Genomic DNA, 17,013 nt, shown 5'->3' with positions numbered 1-17,013 from the left:
GAAAAGGAAGCATTTTCAGTGAACTGATGGATGAAATTTAGGGTTTATTGTTAAACGTGAAAAGCAAGGATGCTGGGGTGGATAGGAAGCACTACCATTTGGAAAAAGTGGGGCTGGGAACCAACATGTATTTTTGTGTTTGTGTGAGGAAACACGGGAGGGGCACACAGGGAGCTAACAAGAGAGGTCACCTCTGGGGAGCAGGGGGCAGAAGGTTCTGGATGGGAATGAGGTGGGAGGAAGATGTTTCATTGTGTACCTTTGCTATTGTTGATATCTTTTAGATCTCTGGGCCACGTGAATGGATGACTCATCAAACACATGACGGTTAGCCCGATCCGCGGACTGGCCCTCCGCTCACCAACAGTGGGAACTCTCGCAAGTTACTCATCTCCTCCTCATACGTAAAATGTGGATAATAACAGTTACTAACTACTAAGCTGTGAGAATTGACGAATAACCCCAATTAGGTGAAGTACTTGGCATGTGGTAAGTAAGCAAGGGCTGCTGGGAGTGAGGCTATGCTTATCGACATCAGTGCTTGGCACTGAAGGAAGGGAGGGGCTTTCCCAAGAAAAACACATCTGGGACCTCTCTGACCTCAAACTGAGGGAGAGGCTTGAGAGGAAAGGGGACACGTATGTGTGTCACGATGAGTTGTTTACAAACATGGCATGACAGTTCCCCCCCCATGCCTGGGGTCTAGCCTTTCCCAGCGTGGCTTGGCAGGCCCTCCTACCAAGGGTCTCTTTGGCCATGTGAGTTGCTTTGACCAAAAGCATGTAGTGGGATGAAATGACCTTGTGTGCCTTCAAAGCTGGGCCTCAAGAGGCCTTGAAGCTTCTACTTGTGCTCTGTGGGGATGGAATTCTACCATGTGAGGAGGGGGGACCCAGCCTTCTGGAGGTTGTGGCCCATGAAAGAGAGAGAGAGAGGCCCAGCTAACAGCAGATGTGTGTGTAAAGCCCTTTTGGACCATCCAGCCCCAGTGAAGATGCCAGATAACCGCAGCCATATGAATGATCCCAGGAGAGTAGGGTTGCTAGATTTAGTAAATAAAAACACAGGATACCCAGTTAAATCTGAATTTCAGATGAAGAACATACTTTTTAAAGTATAAGTATAGCCCATTCAATTTTGAGGATATACTTATACTCAAAATTATTCATCACTTGTCTGAAATGCAACTCTAACTGGGCATCCTGTATTTTATCTGGCAACTCTGTAGGAGAGATGAGGAGAAGAACCTCCCAGCTGAGTCAAACTCAGCATAGACTGCTGAACCAAAAAATTACGAATGCAGAAAGTGGCTGTTTTCTTAAGCTACTCTTTCAGGGAGGTTTGTTATGCAGCAAGAGATAACTGGTGTGTGTGTGTGTGTGTGTGTGTGTGTGTGTGTGTGTGTATCTGGAGGACAGCAGTGGGAGCTATGCTGTACTCTGACCTCCTGAGCCCCGCCGGCCATCCAAGTTCCATCCTCTAGGCTTCGGACCATTTAAAATCTGGGTGAGGCCCTCTGCCTTCGAGTCCTGGTCCTGAGTCAGCCCAGCTCTGCCCCAGCCCAGCTCCACCCTTGACCCTACCCAATCCCAGATCACTTACTTGAGATGAGGATGAGGTGGTGCTGGCTTCTTGGACTCTTCACCCTGTTGGGAGACGCTTCGGCCTTGAACGGGGGGCCGGGCCTGGGAGGTGAGGGGGGCGCCTGGCTTGGAGGCCTGGTTTGGAGACGTGCCACTGGATGCCCGGGACAGCTGCGGAGAGCCTGGTGATCTCTGCTGCGGAGATCCCGATTGTGGGCTCAGGGGCTGCTGGCCTTGCGGGGAGAGCCGCTGCTGGGACGGGCTTCCGGATCGCACGGGCGCCTGGGTCGGAGTTTGGCGAGGGCCCCCTACAGGGGGAAAGATGATGATGGTCAAGTTTTTAAGATAAACCTTGTTGCTTCAAGGATGTCCATTAAAGTTTTTTATAACAGTGAAAAGCTGAAAACAATATAAATGCCCAATTGCACAATTGATCAACATTAAGATACAGCTATATAATGGAATATACTGTGGCCATTATATATTGTGGCAGAATCATAGTAAATGACAGAACATTGTTGATAATATGTGCTGAATATATACCGCAGAACAAAAAGGCAGCTTACAAAATAGCAGGTACAGACTTATTCCATTTTAGCACACATGTATGGATGTAGCTCCAATAAAACATGAAGACTGGAAAGTTGTCCCCTCGAACCAGCGTGTCTCTAATTTTAATGTGCACACGAATCACTGGGGGATCTTGTCAAAATGAAGATTCTGATACAGTAGGTACGGGAGGGAGAGTGTTGTGGACTGAACTGTGCCTCAACCCCCCCATTCATACTTTGAAGTCCTCACCCTCAAGGTGAGTGTATTTGGAGATAGGGCTTTAAAGGAACAAATTATTGTTAAATGATGTCATAAGGGTGGGGCCCTAATCCAATAGGACTGGCGTCCTTAGAAGAGAGAGAGACACACACACAGGTAGAGGGCCACACGTGGAAAGGCCATGTGAAGACACAGTAAGAAGGTGCTGTGCACAAGCCATGGAGAGAACTTTCAGCCCCGTTGGCACCTTGACCTTGGACTTCAGCCTCCAGAATGGAGAGAGGATAATTGTCTTTTGTTGAAGCCACTCCATCTATGGCATTTTGTTACAGAGGCCCACGCAGACCGCTACTGGCAGGCTCTGGGGTTCTGTGTCTCCGACAAGCTCCCAGGTGATCCTTCTGCTCTCCATGCTTTGAGTAAGAGGCATGGCTCAATGATTATGAAAGCGGTGGGGTTAATTCTCTTCCTATTGCTCACTGATGTTTTCCACACTGAAGATGTATTGTTTTTGAGACAATGGATTATCCCTTACTTTCCAATAGCTCTTTAAGCTTTTCTAAGAACTTTCAAAGACATGTATATCATTTGGTCTAGGGAGGGGGTAGGGAAGACGCCATCCTTCTCAAGGAGAAATGCACACTGAGCATGCCCGGGGTCTCCCAGCTAGTAGGGGTAGCCACAGGAAGCTCATGGGGTCTTGGCTTCTCCCTCTCGCTGCACAGAGCCTTCAGGGACAAGCAAAGGGGCATCGTAAGCTTGGGGACATTTTAGGCACCCAGAAATGACTTCAAGTGGAACTCCAAGGCCTCAGGCATGCAAGGTGCTCTCTCCTCACTCTGGAAGCCTGAGAGTATCGGGGATCCTGACTGTGAATTGCATCTTGCCCAAGCAGACGATGCCCTGCTCCTGGGAGAGTGGGCAGCACCATGGTTGTCCTCGTCTGGCTTTGTTGAGATAACTTCAGACAGGTGAGGACACTGGGAGTTCAAAGGGATTGGCACCTGTCTATGGGGCCCTTTCATAATGCGACTTCCGCTCATCTGCCCTCCCCAGGTCTTACTGAACACAGTATACCCTGAACCTAGGGCTGGGTAGCCGGGCAGCAGGCATGGTCCCCATTTTTCAAAGAGGCTGAGCCCCAGATATACTGTGACTTGCTCAAGCTGTCACTTCTATTCAGAGAGCCAAGATTCAAGCTTAGCTCTCTTTGACCCAAAAGCCCCGTTTCCATTTTTTCCTTAAAAACAACAATAACAAAAAAACCCCAAACCCCACAATATGCCATGCAGGGCTGCCCTCAGTCCTCACATCTTTGTGCAAATGAAGAAAAGGTGCTATCCTCCAGGGGTGGACCCTCTGAGCCAGGTGCAGGAGGAGCTGCCCCCCTCCCCACGCCCCCACCCCCCACAACCCAGGCCATGTCATCCCAGCTGGCACGTTTGCAGATGGCACGCCCTGCATGTCTGGTGGCTGCTGCACCACACTCGTGGCACCAGGAGCCTGGGGGCTTAACTCCATTGTGGTTTTAACTTGCTATGGGGCCATGAGTAAGTCCCTTTTCTCTGGATTTCTGGGCCCTCGTCTATAAAATGAGGCCCTCAGAGCAGCCACTCCACAGCCCCAACCCCCGCCCCACCCCCGCCCATGGTCGTTCTTGGGAGCCCCGGCAGGACCTCCGACACTGGACTGGACGGCAGCAAAGAGGAAGCAACTGGCGGCACATGGCCTTGATTTGCTGTGCACTCGCCTTTGTCACCATCTGTCCCAGGAGCTCGGAGGGCCCAGAAATCTCAAACCCAAACAGCTCAATAAATGAAGCAGGCAAGTATCCAAAAACCTCGGGGCAGCCCGAGCAGACTGCTACTTTAAATTTTTAAAAACATTTTCCCCTTGAGATACAAACCTAGGTCGGAAGATGCAAGCTAAAGGAGATAAGGATCGACACTACAGATGTGGCCGTGGCCGTGAAGGTGACAACAGGGAGGAGCAGGGGCCCGAGGCAAACGGGGAGTCCTGCTGTCCCAGGGAGCCCGTGGGATCCACAGTGGGGACACTGGCTGAGGAGGAACCCAGGCTCCTGGCTTCCAGAGCTTCTGCTCTATCCAGAGAACCTGAAATCCAGAGATTCGTGCCAGAGTTCCTGATTTCTAAATGCTGGCTTACTCTCGTGTGTTTTAAACCCACTTCTGGTCAAAGGAAACCTCTGTTTTCTACTTTTATCTCAAGTTGTCCTGTCCTCACCCCCATCCCAGTGCCAATAATATCTTGGAAAAACCTGAATCCTCATTCATTCATTTATTTATTAACTATTTGTCAAATCCCACTTAGACACCTGGGCTTCCTCAAGAGACACTCATTTCTTTTAGCATCTTGGCAAAGCAAACAAGTTAGTATTTTTAATTTCAGCACATACAAAAACCCGTTAACTTATATATAGAAAGTATTTGCCCAAGCTCAGGATTGGTGCTAAAAAATTATGAGGTTCTTTAAAAGAAAACTTCACTTTTTACGATGAGTTCAAACAAACAAGTTAATAATGTGATCCTGTTATTTTGGGAACTCAGTGAACGCATTGTTTTTTAATTAGCCTTGTTATTTTTAATCTGAATGTTAATTCAATAAGCATTTGCTTTAATTATCTTAATTGGTTTTCAATTGATTGTTTTTCAACTCACTAAAAGTGTGTTTAGCTCCATGTCCCTTAAAATAATATCTCTTTATCAAGCATGTCTGTACTCTGGGCCGGAGAGGAAACCAGAATACAGTAGCCCTCTGTTTTAAAAGTGCTCTGTTCAAATGTGTTTTAAAAAGTAAGTCCTGGGGCAGAGCGGGGAAGAAGAGGGCAGGGCGGAGGCACAGCCAGGAGCCTGGCAGGGGGATGAATAAATTATTTTTGAACATTTATAACGATGGAATTACCGCTAGGCAGGAGGGTAGTGGGGCTGCTTTCCTTTTAAGGGTGGTTAACAGTAATGATCATTAAGAACAACATGGATAGTTTAATTGTTAATAAGACACACATTGTTGATAGTAAGTGTTTAACAGTGAGAGTTAGATAGCTAGTTATTCCTAGTAAACTAACCTAACACCTGCTGGGCCTTACCACGCCCCCCCCCCCCCCCCCCGGGCACCTTGCTAGCTGCTTCGGCTGCACTGCCCGTGGACAACTCCCCATAACCCCCCAGGGCAGCAGTTATACCGCTGGGGAGACCAAGGCTCAGAGAAAAGACGTGACTTTCCTAAGGCTTAAGGGTACTGAGATGCGGAGGAGGATTCAAAACCACATCTATGTGCCTCAAGAAGAATCCCGACATCCAAGTGCATAGTGATAGAAGTTATGCAATTTCCCTTTTCTTAATTACTTTCTGCTTTTCTGAGAAGAGACACAGACACAGGAAACATGGACGGGGCACTTTATCTGAGACCTGTGGGAGGCGAAGCTATTTAATGTCCAAGGCTGATTTTTTCCAAGAAGCAATGAGTAGGTTACTTTAATCAAAGCGACTGGAAAGGCCACAATGTGAGAGTAAAGCTTTTTCTTTCTGATAGGTTCTAAGCTGGCCCTGGAGCAGTGAGTGCGCCTGGAAGGTTCTGTCTGTGAGGGAGGCGGAGGGGCATGGGTGTCCCCCCAGGCCTGTGCAGGGGAACACCCAGGCGGTGACATTCCGTGAGAAAGTTATTTATTGCCTCAGCTACATCCTGTCATCACTAGCGGATCGTTCTCTACTAAGTGGTGGCATTTACACAGTAATGCTGGCAGAGTTTTTTGAGGAAGAATTTCCATCAACAAAGTCATATATAATGTTCCGTGTTTCTTTCTCTCCCGCTCTGGCTGCTTGGCTCGTAAATCTACAATCAGGCACCACCAGTGGGTAAGAAACGGACACTTCCTCAAAGATCTGAAAAGCCAGACGTATAAACCTGCATTTTCTCACTGTGCTTCTTTGGGCAGAGCCTCCACGTTCACCTCTGGGATAAAGAGGCTACTGATGTTTTCACTGGGGAGTGCTTGGGAGACAAAGGAGAAAAAAAAAAGTGGGGGGGTGGATAGATGAGAAAGTCCCTCACTGGGGGCCTAGCACAGCTGAGGTACTCAGCAAATTCCCCTGTCTCCCCGTCCTTCCTGTCGGAGTTGAAGGGGGTGACAGACATCACAGGCTCGTTTGTCCCGCACGCAGAGGGAGTGCCCATATTCTGTGGACACAGTACTAAGATGGATTTTTCCAGAGTGCCTTCTGGAGACCATCACACATGGACCCCTGAGGGCGTTTCAACATCCTTGTATAATCTCCCTTGGTGACTTGTTGTGGCTCTTACCTTGTGTAGGTGGCCGTGGCTGGGGCTGTCCAAGCAGAGGTCCCATGTGGGCCGGCCCGGGGGATTTTGCTGGTTTGGACTGCGGAGCCTAGAGCAGGAGAAGAAAGAAGCCTGCTGCGATTGCCACAGCCCTCTGCTTCCTGGGTGGGAGGGCAGGGCTTACAAAGATCCTGTTATCACTGAGGTAAAACTTCCGTAAGGCACACGATTCTTACGAGTGCACCATCATGACCCTTTATGTGTGCATACATCTGTGTGGCCACCACCGGGATCCGGACAGAACATTGCGGTGGAGAAGGCTGCCCCCCACACCTTCCCAGCCAGCAACCCCCTCAAGTATAACCACCATTCCGACAGCTATCACCATAGATCTGTTTTTGTGGGGGGCAAGGGGGTAGCAGGTTTTGAGACTTGCTTTTCCAGAAAGCGGAGAGCTAGCAGATTCTTTGGAGAACGATCTGGTAATCTGCGGTGAGGACCGTGGAAGGGAGCTGTGTGGGAGCTTTTGAGGTTGGGGGATGGAGAGACAGAAGACACAGTAATCTCTATTGACTGTTGTCTTGGGAACACACAAAGGGCATGTGTGTACACAGACCCACACGTGCATGTACACAACAACACACGCCCACACGCACCCGCCGCTCCCTGCTCAGGCCCCGAATGGAGGGCACAGAAGGGACAACCGACTTCTTACATTAATAATCTCTGCCTGCAGGTGCCGTCAAGGCAAGGTTTCTCTACCTGTGACGGTGGAAGGAGGAAGGTCTCAGAGCCTCTGAAACTTCCCTGCGGGTGCTGGGGTGCGAGCTCGCATGCCCAGCCTCCATCCACACCCCACTCCTTTCTCCCCAGGCTGGTTCCATTCTAGAACTATCTCCTTTGGATCCAGGGACTCCCCAGTCCCAGATAGCCCAGTATTTCTCACAGGTACAAAGTCTCCTGTGCTCCTGAGAACCTTACCCAAGGCCTCAGGGGCGAGGGCACTGTGCCACCCGGCATCAGGAGCTGGCTCATTTTGGAGATGACGAGGTCAGCCATCAGCTGTCTGTCCTCTTCCACATGCTCCCCAATCAAGGGCATTGAGCTGTCCATCACCTGTGGGAGAGAAAGGAGGCCTGAGGGAACCCCATGCCAGAGTAGCCCGGCAGCCGGGAGGGCAGTGCGTGTCCCTGGAGGGCTGGCTCAGGGCTCGGGACAGAAGCGACCACTAGATGGTGATGTTCTCCCGGCAAACACCTCGCCCAGCGCCTCCAGCTGGGAATGGTTCCCACGGAGACACCCAGATCCCGCAGTTCCGTGGAATCAGCTCTCGGGATTTAGTTCAATTCAGCCTACATTTGTTGGGCTACAGAAATGTGACCAAGGGCCAGGAAGCCTTTGCTGACCTTTTCTGCTCTTTTCTTTGGGGGAGTCAGTCTCTGCCCCCTCCTTTCCCACCTTGGCTCCTGCCCAGGCTGCGGGCCCACCTCCTAAACTTTGGCCCAAGGTCAAGGCTTTCCACAAAGCTGGAAGCAGTGAAGGTGGGGGCTCACTTATGACCAAAAATGACCTGGGCCAGAGCTGACCCTGTGTTCGGAGAGAAGAGGGATGAGGAAAGGCCTGTTCTCAGGGGCTTTGGCAGACCATGTGCCTGGAGAGAAACACATCCCACAGGGAACGGCCTGCTTCTCGAGGAGACGAAGTGCTTATGTTGGAAGGGGTCCTGCCATATTACATTTGCTCATCCGCTCTTTTTGCAGATGGGGAAACCGAGGCCTAGGGATGGGAAGCGACTTGGCCAAAGTCACACAAGGCCAACCACGGGTGCTCTTCCCAGGCACGGGCATCTGTGGACGGTCTGGAAGGGCAGTGAGGCCCAGGCAGGCATTCTCTTCCCTCCTCCACTGTGGGAATCCGGGCCTGTTCCCCCACCCCACGGCCATCAAATGCACAGCCTTGTTTCCCCTTTTCCCAAGCTCTGGACTCACCAGGTTCTCTCTTCCCACCAGGTCTTTATCTATGCCCATCCTCTCTGGTCGCTCTTCACTGAATTCCTTTTCATCCTTCCCGGAACATGCAGCTAAGCCCTTCTTCTCTATCTGGGCGACTTCTAACCAGCTGCTCACCTATACTCCTCTTTGGAGAGCTAACACACGGTGCTGACATCTCCTGCTTACCTGTGTCTCTCCAACAGGACTATGGGTCCCTGAGGGCAGGGACGGGCCCTGGGTCAGGACTAACAGACAGGTCCTCAATAGTTCCTACGACCGGAGAGATGGAAGGTCCCTGCGCTAAGTCCTGCTCATAGTGATCAGGATACCAGTGCGTGCTGTGTTTTATTGAGCACTCATTACGTGCCAGGCACTGTTCGAAGACTGAGTGTGGATGATCTCGGACCAATCTCAGAATAGCTCCTGGAGGCAGGTACTGTTACCATCTTCATCATCATGATGAGGAAACTGAGTGTCAAACAAGTAGTAAGTTCCAGGACACATGACTAGCAAACCAGGGTCCTTCTGTTTCTCCCTGAGCACTGAAACAGCCCTCTGTGGTGAAAACCAGGAACGGGAACCTGGAATCCAAGCCAGTGTTCTGCTCTAGATTTGCTGTGTGATCTTGAGCAGGTCATTTCCCCTGGGGGCCCATGTTTCCTCAAGTAAACTGGGGGGTTTGGGGGGCATTTAGGGGCCTGTGTGTCTAAAGCAGCCATGTGGTCAGGAGGCTGAGAAGCCAGTTCAAGGATGTGAATGTGGATTCTAGCACAGTCCTCGAACTGTCCTCAGTTGAGCTCCTTGAGGGTTGGGCCGGAGTCCTGAGTCCTCTCAGTGCCCAGCACACGGAGAGCCTCTTGGTCTATGTGGGCTGAACTGAGTTATAACTGTGGAATCTGTCTGGATGGACACAGGCCTGTCCTTCCTCCCCCTGACCCTACCCATCTTTTTCTGTTCTGGTTTCTGTTTCCTACACTTCCTGCAGTAGAAAACAGCCACCACAACAAACCTGAGGTCAGAGCATTTTGGAATCCCCATGGTGGACAAAGCCAAAGGAAGTGGATACTCTGGTCTCCCCAAGGAAACATTTTTCCAGTGAGCAACATCGTTCCCTGGACAGGCCATGGAGGACAAGGTCAAGGGTGTTTCCCCTGAGAATTCTACTGTGAGGATTTTCACAAAACATGTCATACAATTTTTATGTTCTCACCACAGAGGTGGCTGAAGAAAACAATATTTTTGGATCTCTTCTGTCTTTTTTACCTGACTGGGAAAAAATACCTTTTATCTTCCTGGTAGCGAGCTCCCCATCTCTTTACATCTTAACCCCACTGTAAACCCAAAAGCAAGGGGAACAACTCTGCAATGTTTCTGAGAGAAAAAACAATTTGAAAAGTCATCTTTTTTTTTCCCCCTGGAACATTTTGAGAAGTTGTTTACTTGTTTTTTTAAAATCCAAACCCACTAATTTTGCTTAAAAAAAAAAAATGTAAGAGGTCTTTCATCCCTGACCCTCTGAATGTCTGGAGGCAGGGCGTCTGGGCCCACGAGTACAGTCTTTTGTTTCCTCAGAACAAATGTTGAGAAAACTCAAATAGGCAGGAGCTCTCAGGGCTGAGAGAATGCTAAACTCCTGGGCGGGAGGGGAAGTGGAGTCAAGGAGCCCTTCCTCCATGACTGTTGTCCCCTCTCTGGATGGAAGCTCTAGATGGAGGTGTCCCTGCCGCCATGGCCACTGCTGGATTCCCATCACCCGGCTGGGGGCCTGGTGCCCTGTGCAGGGGCTCAGTAGCGAAGGACGGATAACTCCATGTGTGCCACAGCTGAGCTCGAGTCTGCTGGTCCCTGTGAGGAGATGCCGACGCAGGAGGGCCGGGAGGGGTCTCAGGAGATGGAACGCCTTAGGCAGAGCGCCCTTGGTCCAACCCGGTCCAAAACCGCCAGGGCTTGCTCAGGAGGGCGGGAACTCGTGCTTTCAGGAGGCAGCCTGGCTTTGGCTCAGAAGCAAGCATGCGTGCCAGTAGTGCTCCTGGACTCTCCGATACCACCTCCGAGAAGGGGTTCCTGAGGGGGGTGGTAGTTTCAGCTATGGTGGCTGCCAGAGGCAAAGTGGTTCCCAGACTCGAGAGGAGAGCTGTTTTCCAGAGCAGGACAGAACCTGCAAATACAGGACAGCTCATCCTGGGAGTTTTCTGGCCTCTCTGGGGAGGGCAGGGGGACCGTGTCCATCCAAGGGTGGCCCTTGCCCGGGGAGGGTGCCGATCCCTTCCTGGTGTGGCTGGCAGAAAGCATCAGGGCTCCTGCCCATGGAATCACCTGGCTCTGCCGTGCTGTGGGTCCCAGGGAGCCGTGCAGGCACGCGGGCCTGCAGGACGGGCTGGCTCCTGTGGTCGCCCAGCCATGTGCTTGCCATTACCGCCCACAAGCCGGGGCGGGGCCGGGGGGAGGCCGCAGGGCTCTCCCTCACGTGTCCTGGCCTTGTGTCAGCACCACCCATCCCCTGCGGTTTGAGAAGGCCATGGAAGGGGACCCCTGCAAGGGGCCATGGGGGTGTGGCCTTGGAGATGTGCAGCTGGGGAGAGAGGGGAGAACTCTGAGGCCAGAGGGGCATTTTCAGGGAAAAGCAGTGTGTGTGTGTGTTTGTGTGTGTGTGTGTGTGTGCTGGGGGGGGGGTAGAGCAGGGGAGATAGGTTGGGGTGCAGAGGGGGACGGTGGGACGGGGAAGGATGGTGGGGGGCAGTCCTGGAGGAGAGAGGGGGATGGTGGGATTAGGAAAAGCACAGAGGGGAGCTGTGGGGGGAGGGGAGACTGTAGGACCCGGAAAGGACATGGGGAGTCCTAGAGGAGACAGGGGGACTGTGAGATGGTCTGGGGGAAGCACAGACAGGAAGTCAGCAGGGGAAGGAGAGTGTGGGCTTAGAGGCACATGGGTAGGTGACCCTCCTGGAGGACGGTGGGCGGCAGTGGGCCTGGGCGTGCCATGGGCTGCAGGAGCGGTGTGGAGAGATTCTCTCTTTCCCTTCATCATTCCTTCCATTCACACCCCGGCAGTGCTCTGTCCCCTGTGCTCAGTGCCCTCCATGACTTGTTCGTCATCCTCCTTCCTCACCAGCCCGCACACCCCATGCCTGTCCGGGTCACAGCTCTGTCCCCAGAGCCACACCCATGCCTAGCCCTGGGGAGCCCCTAAGCACCAGTGTGCCGAAGGGTCAGAGGATGGAATTTCTGCGTGGGTAGGGAAACGTGCCCTGTTTACACACTTGGACGCGGGAAATTTCAGAGGCCCAATGGCCCACAGTTTTGCTGCCTCGTGGCCTGTTGCGCTCCCCCTCCCCTTAGGCCCAGGGGTCGTCAAACGTCATGTCTGGAGCTCAGAGGCTTGAGATGCGGCAGAGAGTGGGGATGGGGAGATGTGTGAGGCCGGTGGGTGAGAAGCCTCTGCGAGTCAGCCGCATGTGCCCAGACCCCCAGGGCTAAGGACAGAGCCGACCACGCTGGAGACTGCACTTGGATTCTGTCCCTCCGGCATGCCTGTCCTCACCTCAATGATGTAATCTCTGCCATCCTTGCTGTGGACGGCCTTGACGGCGCAGATGTCCAGGCCACCAAACATTTCTGAGCAGCTGTCCACCCACAGCCTGTACCTGCAGGACGGATAGACAGACAGTGAACATCGGGGGAGGGAGCAGGAAGGGGGAGCAGAGGGAGAGAGACAGGTAGAGACAGAGAGAAAGACACGGACGCATGGATAAACAGGCCACAGGACAGAGAGAGACCGGCGCACGCGTTCAGAGACGGACAGGTAAAATAACAAGAGACAGAGATGCAGCAAGACAGACAGAAGGGAAACGGAGAGGCAGCGGGAGGGACAGAAGGGCGTACAAACAAAGCAGAGACGCAGATGGATAGAGAGAGAGAGAGAGAGAGAGAAAGGAGAGGGACTAGAAAGGGAGCCAGGAAGCAAGAGAGAAAGAGGAAAGATGAGGGGGAAAAGGAATGAGAGGTGGCAGAGGTCTCAAGACCCAGCCCCTGTCCCATCCGGACCTGGCTGGCTCGGTAGCAGTGGGGAGCTTGTCCCCACCCGGAGACATCTTGGACACCCGGCCACTCCCTCGATCTTTTTCCCTTGGGAAAGCTGCTTGAAGGGCTCAGAAATCCCTCCCAGGCCGCCCTCTGAGCCCCAGCGACCGTGCTCCATGAGAGCCGGCAGGGGACAAAGGGTGCATTCTGCCCTGAGCCTGGGGCGGGCAGGCAGGGGAGCCTGGCAGGCTGCTCTCCCGGCCGGGGCCTGGCCCTCTGGACCCAGTGCTTTTGTTCCCTTTCCAGCCACTCGAGGGCTGCAAGGTCAGTTTGTTTTGCAGGGAAAGATCTCAATGCTGGACTCTGACCCTGCAACAAGGGGACGGTTGTATCTGGAGAAGTCTTCCCGGGCCTACACTTGGCTTCCCTTGTGGTGGCTGGATTTGGAAGTCACAGGGGACTTTGTGTCAATATTCTTGCTTTTCTCCTCACTCTCCAGGGTCACATGGGGCACGCCTGCTCTGAGATCTATTTGTGTCTCTGAGCCATACGGCCTGGAATGAGGAGAGATCATGGCTGGAGGGTTCTTAGAACCAACTCTCTCATCCTTATGGCCAAGTCCGATTGAGGGCCGGAGAGGCAGAGAGGCAGAGCAGCTTGGCCAGGTCACACAGCAGGATGGTCATAGAGCCAGGATTACACAGATCTCCGGGCTCTTTGCTCAGTTCTTTCATTCAGCTGTAGCAAGGAGCATGTGAGATTACAGAAAGAAAAGGAAGGATGAAAACTCACACCTTTTCACCTCCTGATAGGTACCAGGCAGGCTGTCTGTGCGGGCTGACCATTCTCTAACCCCCACCATAACTCTGTCAGGAAGGTTGAACCCATCTTTCTGAGGGGACAATGAGGCTCAGGAAGCTTAGTCAGTCACATGCTGGCTTCCAAACCTAGATTCTGTCTGATTCCACAATCCAAGCCAGACACCCTTCCTCCCAGTCGGGACACAATGCAGCCTGTTCTCTCTCAGCAGGGCAGACCAGTGACCTGAAGGCTTGCTAGTCATTTCCTCAATAATTTTGGGTAAGCGTCTTCCTTTTGAAGCCTCAGTTTCCTTATCTGAGAAATGGGAAGGCCTAGGTATTATTCTCATTGTGCATCAGCATCACCAGGAGAGTCGAGCAAATACACGCAGAGTAAACATTTAGCTCTGTGGGCCCTGCCCTATGTTAGAGCACTCTCTCCATGCTTTTAAAGCTTCTCATTGGATTCCTTTGGCAGCCACCATTGAGGATGACCTTTGGTCCTCAGAACTCTAAGTGCCCCGGGGCTCTCTGACCAGGGTCCCCATATTTGGCTGTAGTGGCTGACAGGTGAGGCACTTTCAGTTTAAGGAGACTGGTGCCCTGAGACACCTTCCTAAATCAGGTTTCTTCTCCATGAAAGATGGAAGTCTGGACCAAGACCCAGAGAAAACTGGTTTCTAAGAGGCTGTTTTCCAACGATGAATTCCCAGAATACCTACCAGTTGCACCCCATGGGGCACAGACCCCCCCTTCCCTGGGCCAAGGAAGGGGCTTTATGGGTGGGGCAGTGTGGAAGAGACTGGAGACCATGGGTCCACGCTCCCCTCCAGCTGGGTGGGACCAGCACCGACCAAGCCACACTGCTGGTTTTGCTGAGGAGTCAGGCTACTTGGCAAACAGGCCAGGTGGAAAGAGGAGCCAGAGTCTGTTGATGGGCCCCCAGAGATTTCCCCCATGGAGGTGGGATTGGGGAGCTCTGACCCAGCCTTTGGGAGTACTGCCCATGATCTACAGAAGGGAAAGTGAGTCCTAGGCCCAAGTGGACCCGGGCTTGATGTAGGCTCTTGCAGGCCCACATGGCCGGGAACTGGGCAGAGCTGGGGATATGGTGGTCTGTTGGGGCCATTTGTGAGCATCTCATCAGGCATCTCAGAAGGCTGGGCTCACGTTCTGGAAAGGCCATGGGGAAAAGGACCATGATGTCCTGTGGATGCTCAGTGGGAGAAGGAAGTGACTGCCTCCAACCAGATGATTTGGGCCATGAGCACACCCCTCCCCGAGGCCAGAGGGCATACGTGGGCCCCCAAAGTGAGGGCCTCAGCTGCCCCTGGGGGCTGATGGGAAGGAAAGGCAGCCCCTCCCTGCGATGACTGCTACTGGGTGAGCTCCTGAACCTTCCTCTCCCGATCAGGCACTCTGGCTGATCACCTCCAATTAACAACTGCAGCAGTTCACAGAGATTAGTTAACTTGCTCCAGGTAACCCGGCCTGGAAGGGACAGGACCACTTGCTTTCACTCGCCTTCAGCTTCTTTGAGCCTGTGAGCCATGAGTTCCAGGAAGGGAGACAACTTGTCTGTCTTGTTTGCCACCGTTTCCCTGGTGCTTCCCTCAACACCTGGCTCCCAGCTCATGTTCCTCAAATGACGGACAAGGAAATGAAGGAATGCCTCCCAGCTCCTACTCATTCTTTACAAGGCGACTGCGGCACTGCTTCCTTCAGGAAGACTTCCTTGACCTCATCCCTCCCTAGTCTGCGTTGGGTATCCCTTTCCTGCGCGCCCTCTGCAAGCACCCACAGCCCACTCTCACCCCCACATACCACACGCCATCTGCTATGTTGGCTGAGGAGCCCGGAGTAGACCTCTGTAGTTTTAGTCTGCACAATATTGATGTCACGTGGTGTCAAAGCAACCCCCTCCCTGCCCCTCCCAGTCATGGCCGGCCCAGTGACTGGTCCCACAGCAGTCTCCAGGGGTGGAGACGTGATGTGGGACCAGGCAGCTGTTCAGGTGCCACTTCTGGGCCATAGTGATTGGCTCAGGGATGGTCATGTGACCCAGGGCAGGCCAATCCATAAAGAAGGCTCACTTCCAGGCTTTGGTTGAGGTGGCTGGGAAAGAGTTTTGTCCTGCCGGGCTTGACAGCGTCAGGATGGAAACCTGAGCCACTGTGAGCTACCAGATGAACACAGTGGCAGGAATGAAGCCGACGCAGAAGAAAGCTGAACTCAGGAGTGTGCGGATGAGCCCTAAGCTCTTACCTAGAGCCGTACCTCTGGCATTTTCATTGCTACAAGCCAACCAACCCCCCTCTTGTCTCTGACCAATGAGATTTGTGTTCTGACACCTGCAGTGGACACAGAATCTCTGAAGGGAAGGGCTGGATCTTTTCATCTTGACCCCTTTGGTACATGGCACAACATGGCATGCAGTAGGCACTCAACGAATGCTCACTCAACAGATCTTTCTGCCCCCAAAGCCCACACTCTATCCATTCTCATTGCATGCCTGCACACAGAGGTCATGGGGCCCGCAGGAAAGAACGTGTGTATGCTGCTGGCCCCGGAAGCAGGTGACTGGCCCTCCTTCAGGTGAGGAGAGTTCCCAGCAGTGCTTAAAGACAGAAAGACCTAAGGGACCTTCAGACAAAGTGCACATATTATATTCATGATTCAGTGGAAATAACCTCTTCCTCCTGACACTGAGCTGAAAAAAGAAATCTGAGAGAGGAATGGACATTCCAGGGCCCTGGTGAGAAGAATGGACATTCCAGGGCCCTGGTGCCCTAATAAGGTTGGTTTTCGTGTACCTGTCAGAACACAGAGGGGACTGGGGAGAACTCCCTGCTCTCTCTGCAGTAGCTGTGCAGGGCTGGAAAAGACCCCAGGACCTGGAGTTAAGACATCAAGGATCTACTCTCAGCTCTGTCATTGCTCAGTTCTGTGACCCCAGGCGAGTCACTTTCCCTCTCTGAATTTGCTTCTGCCACCTGTAAGGTGGGATTATAATACCATCTACACTGTAGGGGGTGGTGCAATAAATGGCTGCCCTGTCTAGGAAAGTGCTCTGTGGGTAGTGAGGCCCTGGCCAAAGAGTGAGGTGGCATTCCTTATGGGTCTCTTGTATCCCTCCCCCACCTCCTGCTGGGGCTGCTGCTGTGCCCTATTACACCTCCTCTGTCTCTTACCTCTCTGTCATGGCCACCTGCTCCAGCATGGCAGAGCCTGTGTTGGCCTTCCAGTTTCCAGAGATGGAGGTTCTCCTGTATCAGAAAAATTAACACCAAGGGCATTAGGACCTCTGTCACTGCTCTGCTTTTCTTCTTTGCTTTGGCTGTTAGGAGGCTCCAATTCAAATATCTGGCTCACATTCTGGCATGTGTTGGTAGGAACACATCTTGCCCCCAGCTTTATTTGCCTGTTTTTATTTTCCTTTAGGCTGATTGTCATATTGACTTGTTGGATCTTATGTATCTTTTTCTAGGCCACCTTTGAAGTCCAAAGATTATTACTTTTTCATTTAAATTCAATTAGCCAACATATAGT

At 52.4% G+C, this 17,013-nt stretch overlaps 1 protein-coding gene across 3 annotated transcripts in view; it reads right to left on the bottom strand.

Annotated features, from left to right (window-relative positions):
- SYN3 (synapsin III) overlaps positions 1 to 17,013 on the bottom strand; it is a 453,379-nt gene that overhangs the window by 7,965 nt on the left and 428,401 nt on the right. For all 3 annotated transcript variants that reach the window (XM_082740547.1, XM_082740548.1, XM_082740549.1), the window contains exons 9-13: positions 16,656 to 16,730; positions 12,186 to 12,288; positions 7,635 to 7,769; positions 6,675 to 6,762; positions 1,603 to 1,891 (exon numbers count right to left, since the gene is read on the bottom strand). In XM_082740547.1, coding sequence (XP_082596673.1) covers positions 1,603 to 1,891; positions 6,675 to 6,762; positions 7,635 to 7,769; positions 12,186 to 12,288; positions 16,656 to 16,730 — 690 coding nt within the window. The remainder of the gene's footprint in view (positions 1 to 1,602; positions 1,892 to 6,674; positions 6,763 to 7,634; positions 7,770 to 12,185; positions 12,289 to 16,655; positions 16,731 to 17,013) is intronic.

This window comes from Mustela nivalis (genome assembly GCF_964662115.1).
Source record: "Mustela nivalis genome assembly, chromosome: 7".
NCBI lineage: Eukaryota > Metazoa > Chordata > Mammalia > Carnivora > Mustelidae > Mustela > Mustela nivalis.
The sequence above is the reverse complement of the archived record's forward strand: the minus strand, read 5'-3'. Positions and strand labels throughout refer to the sequence as shown.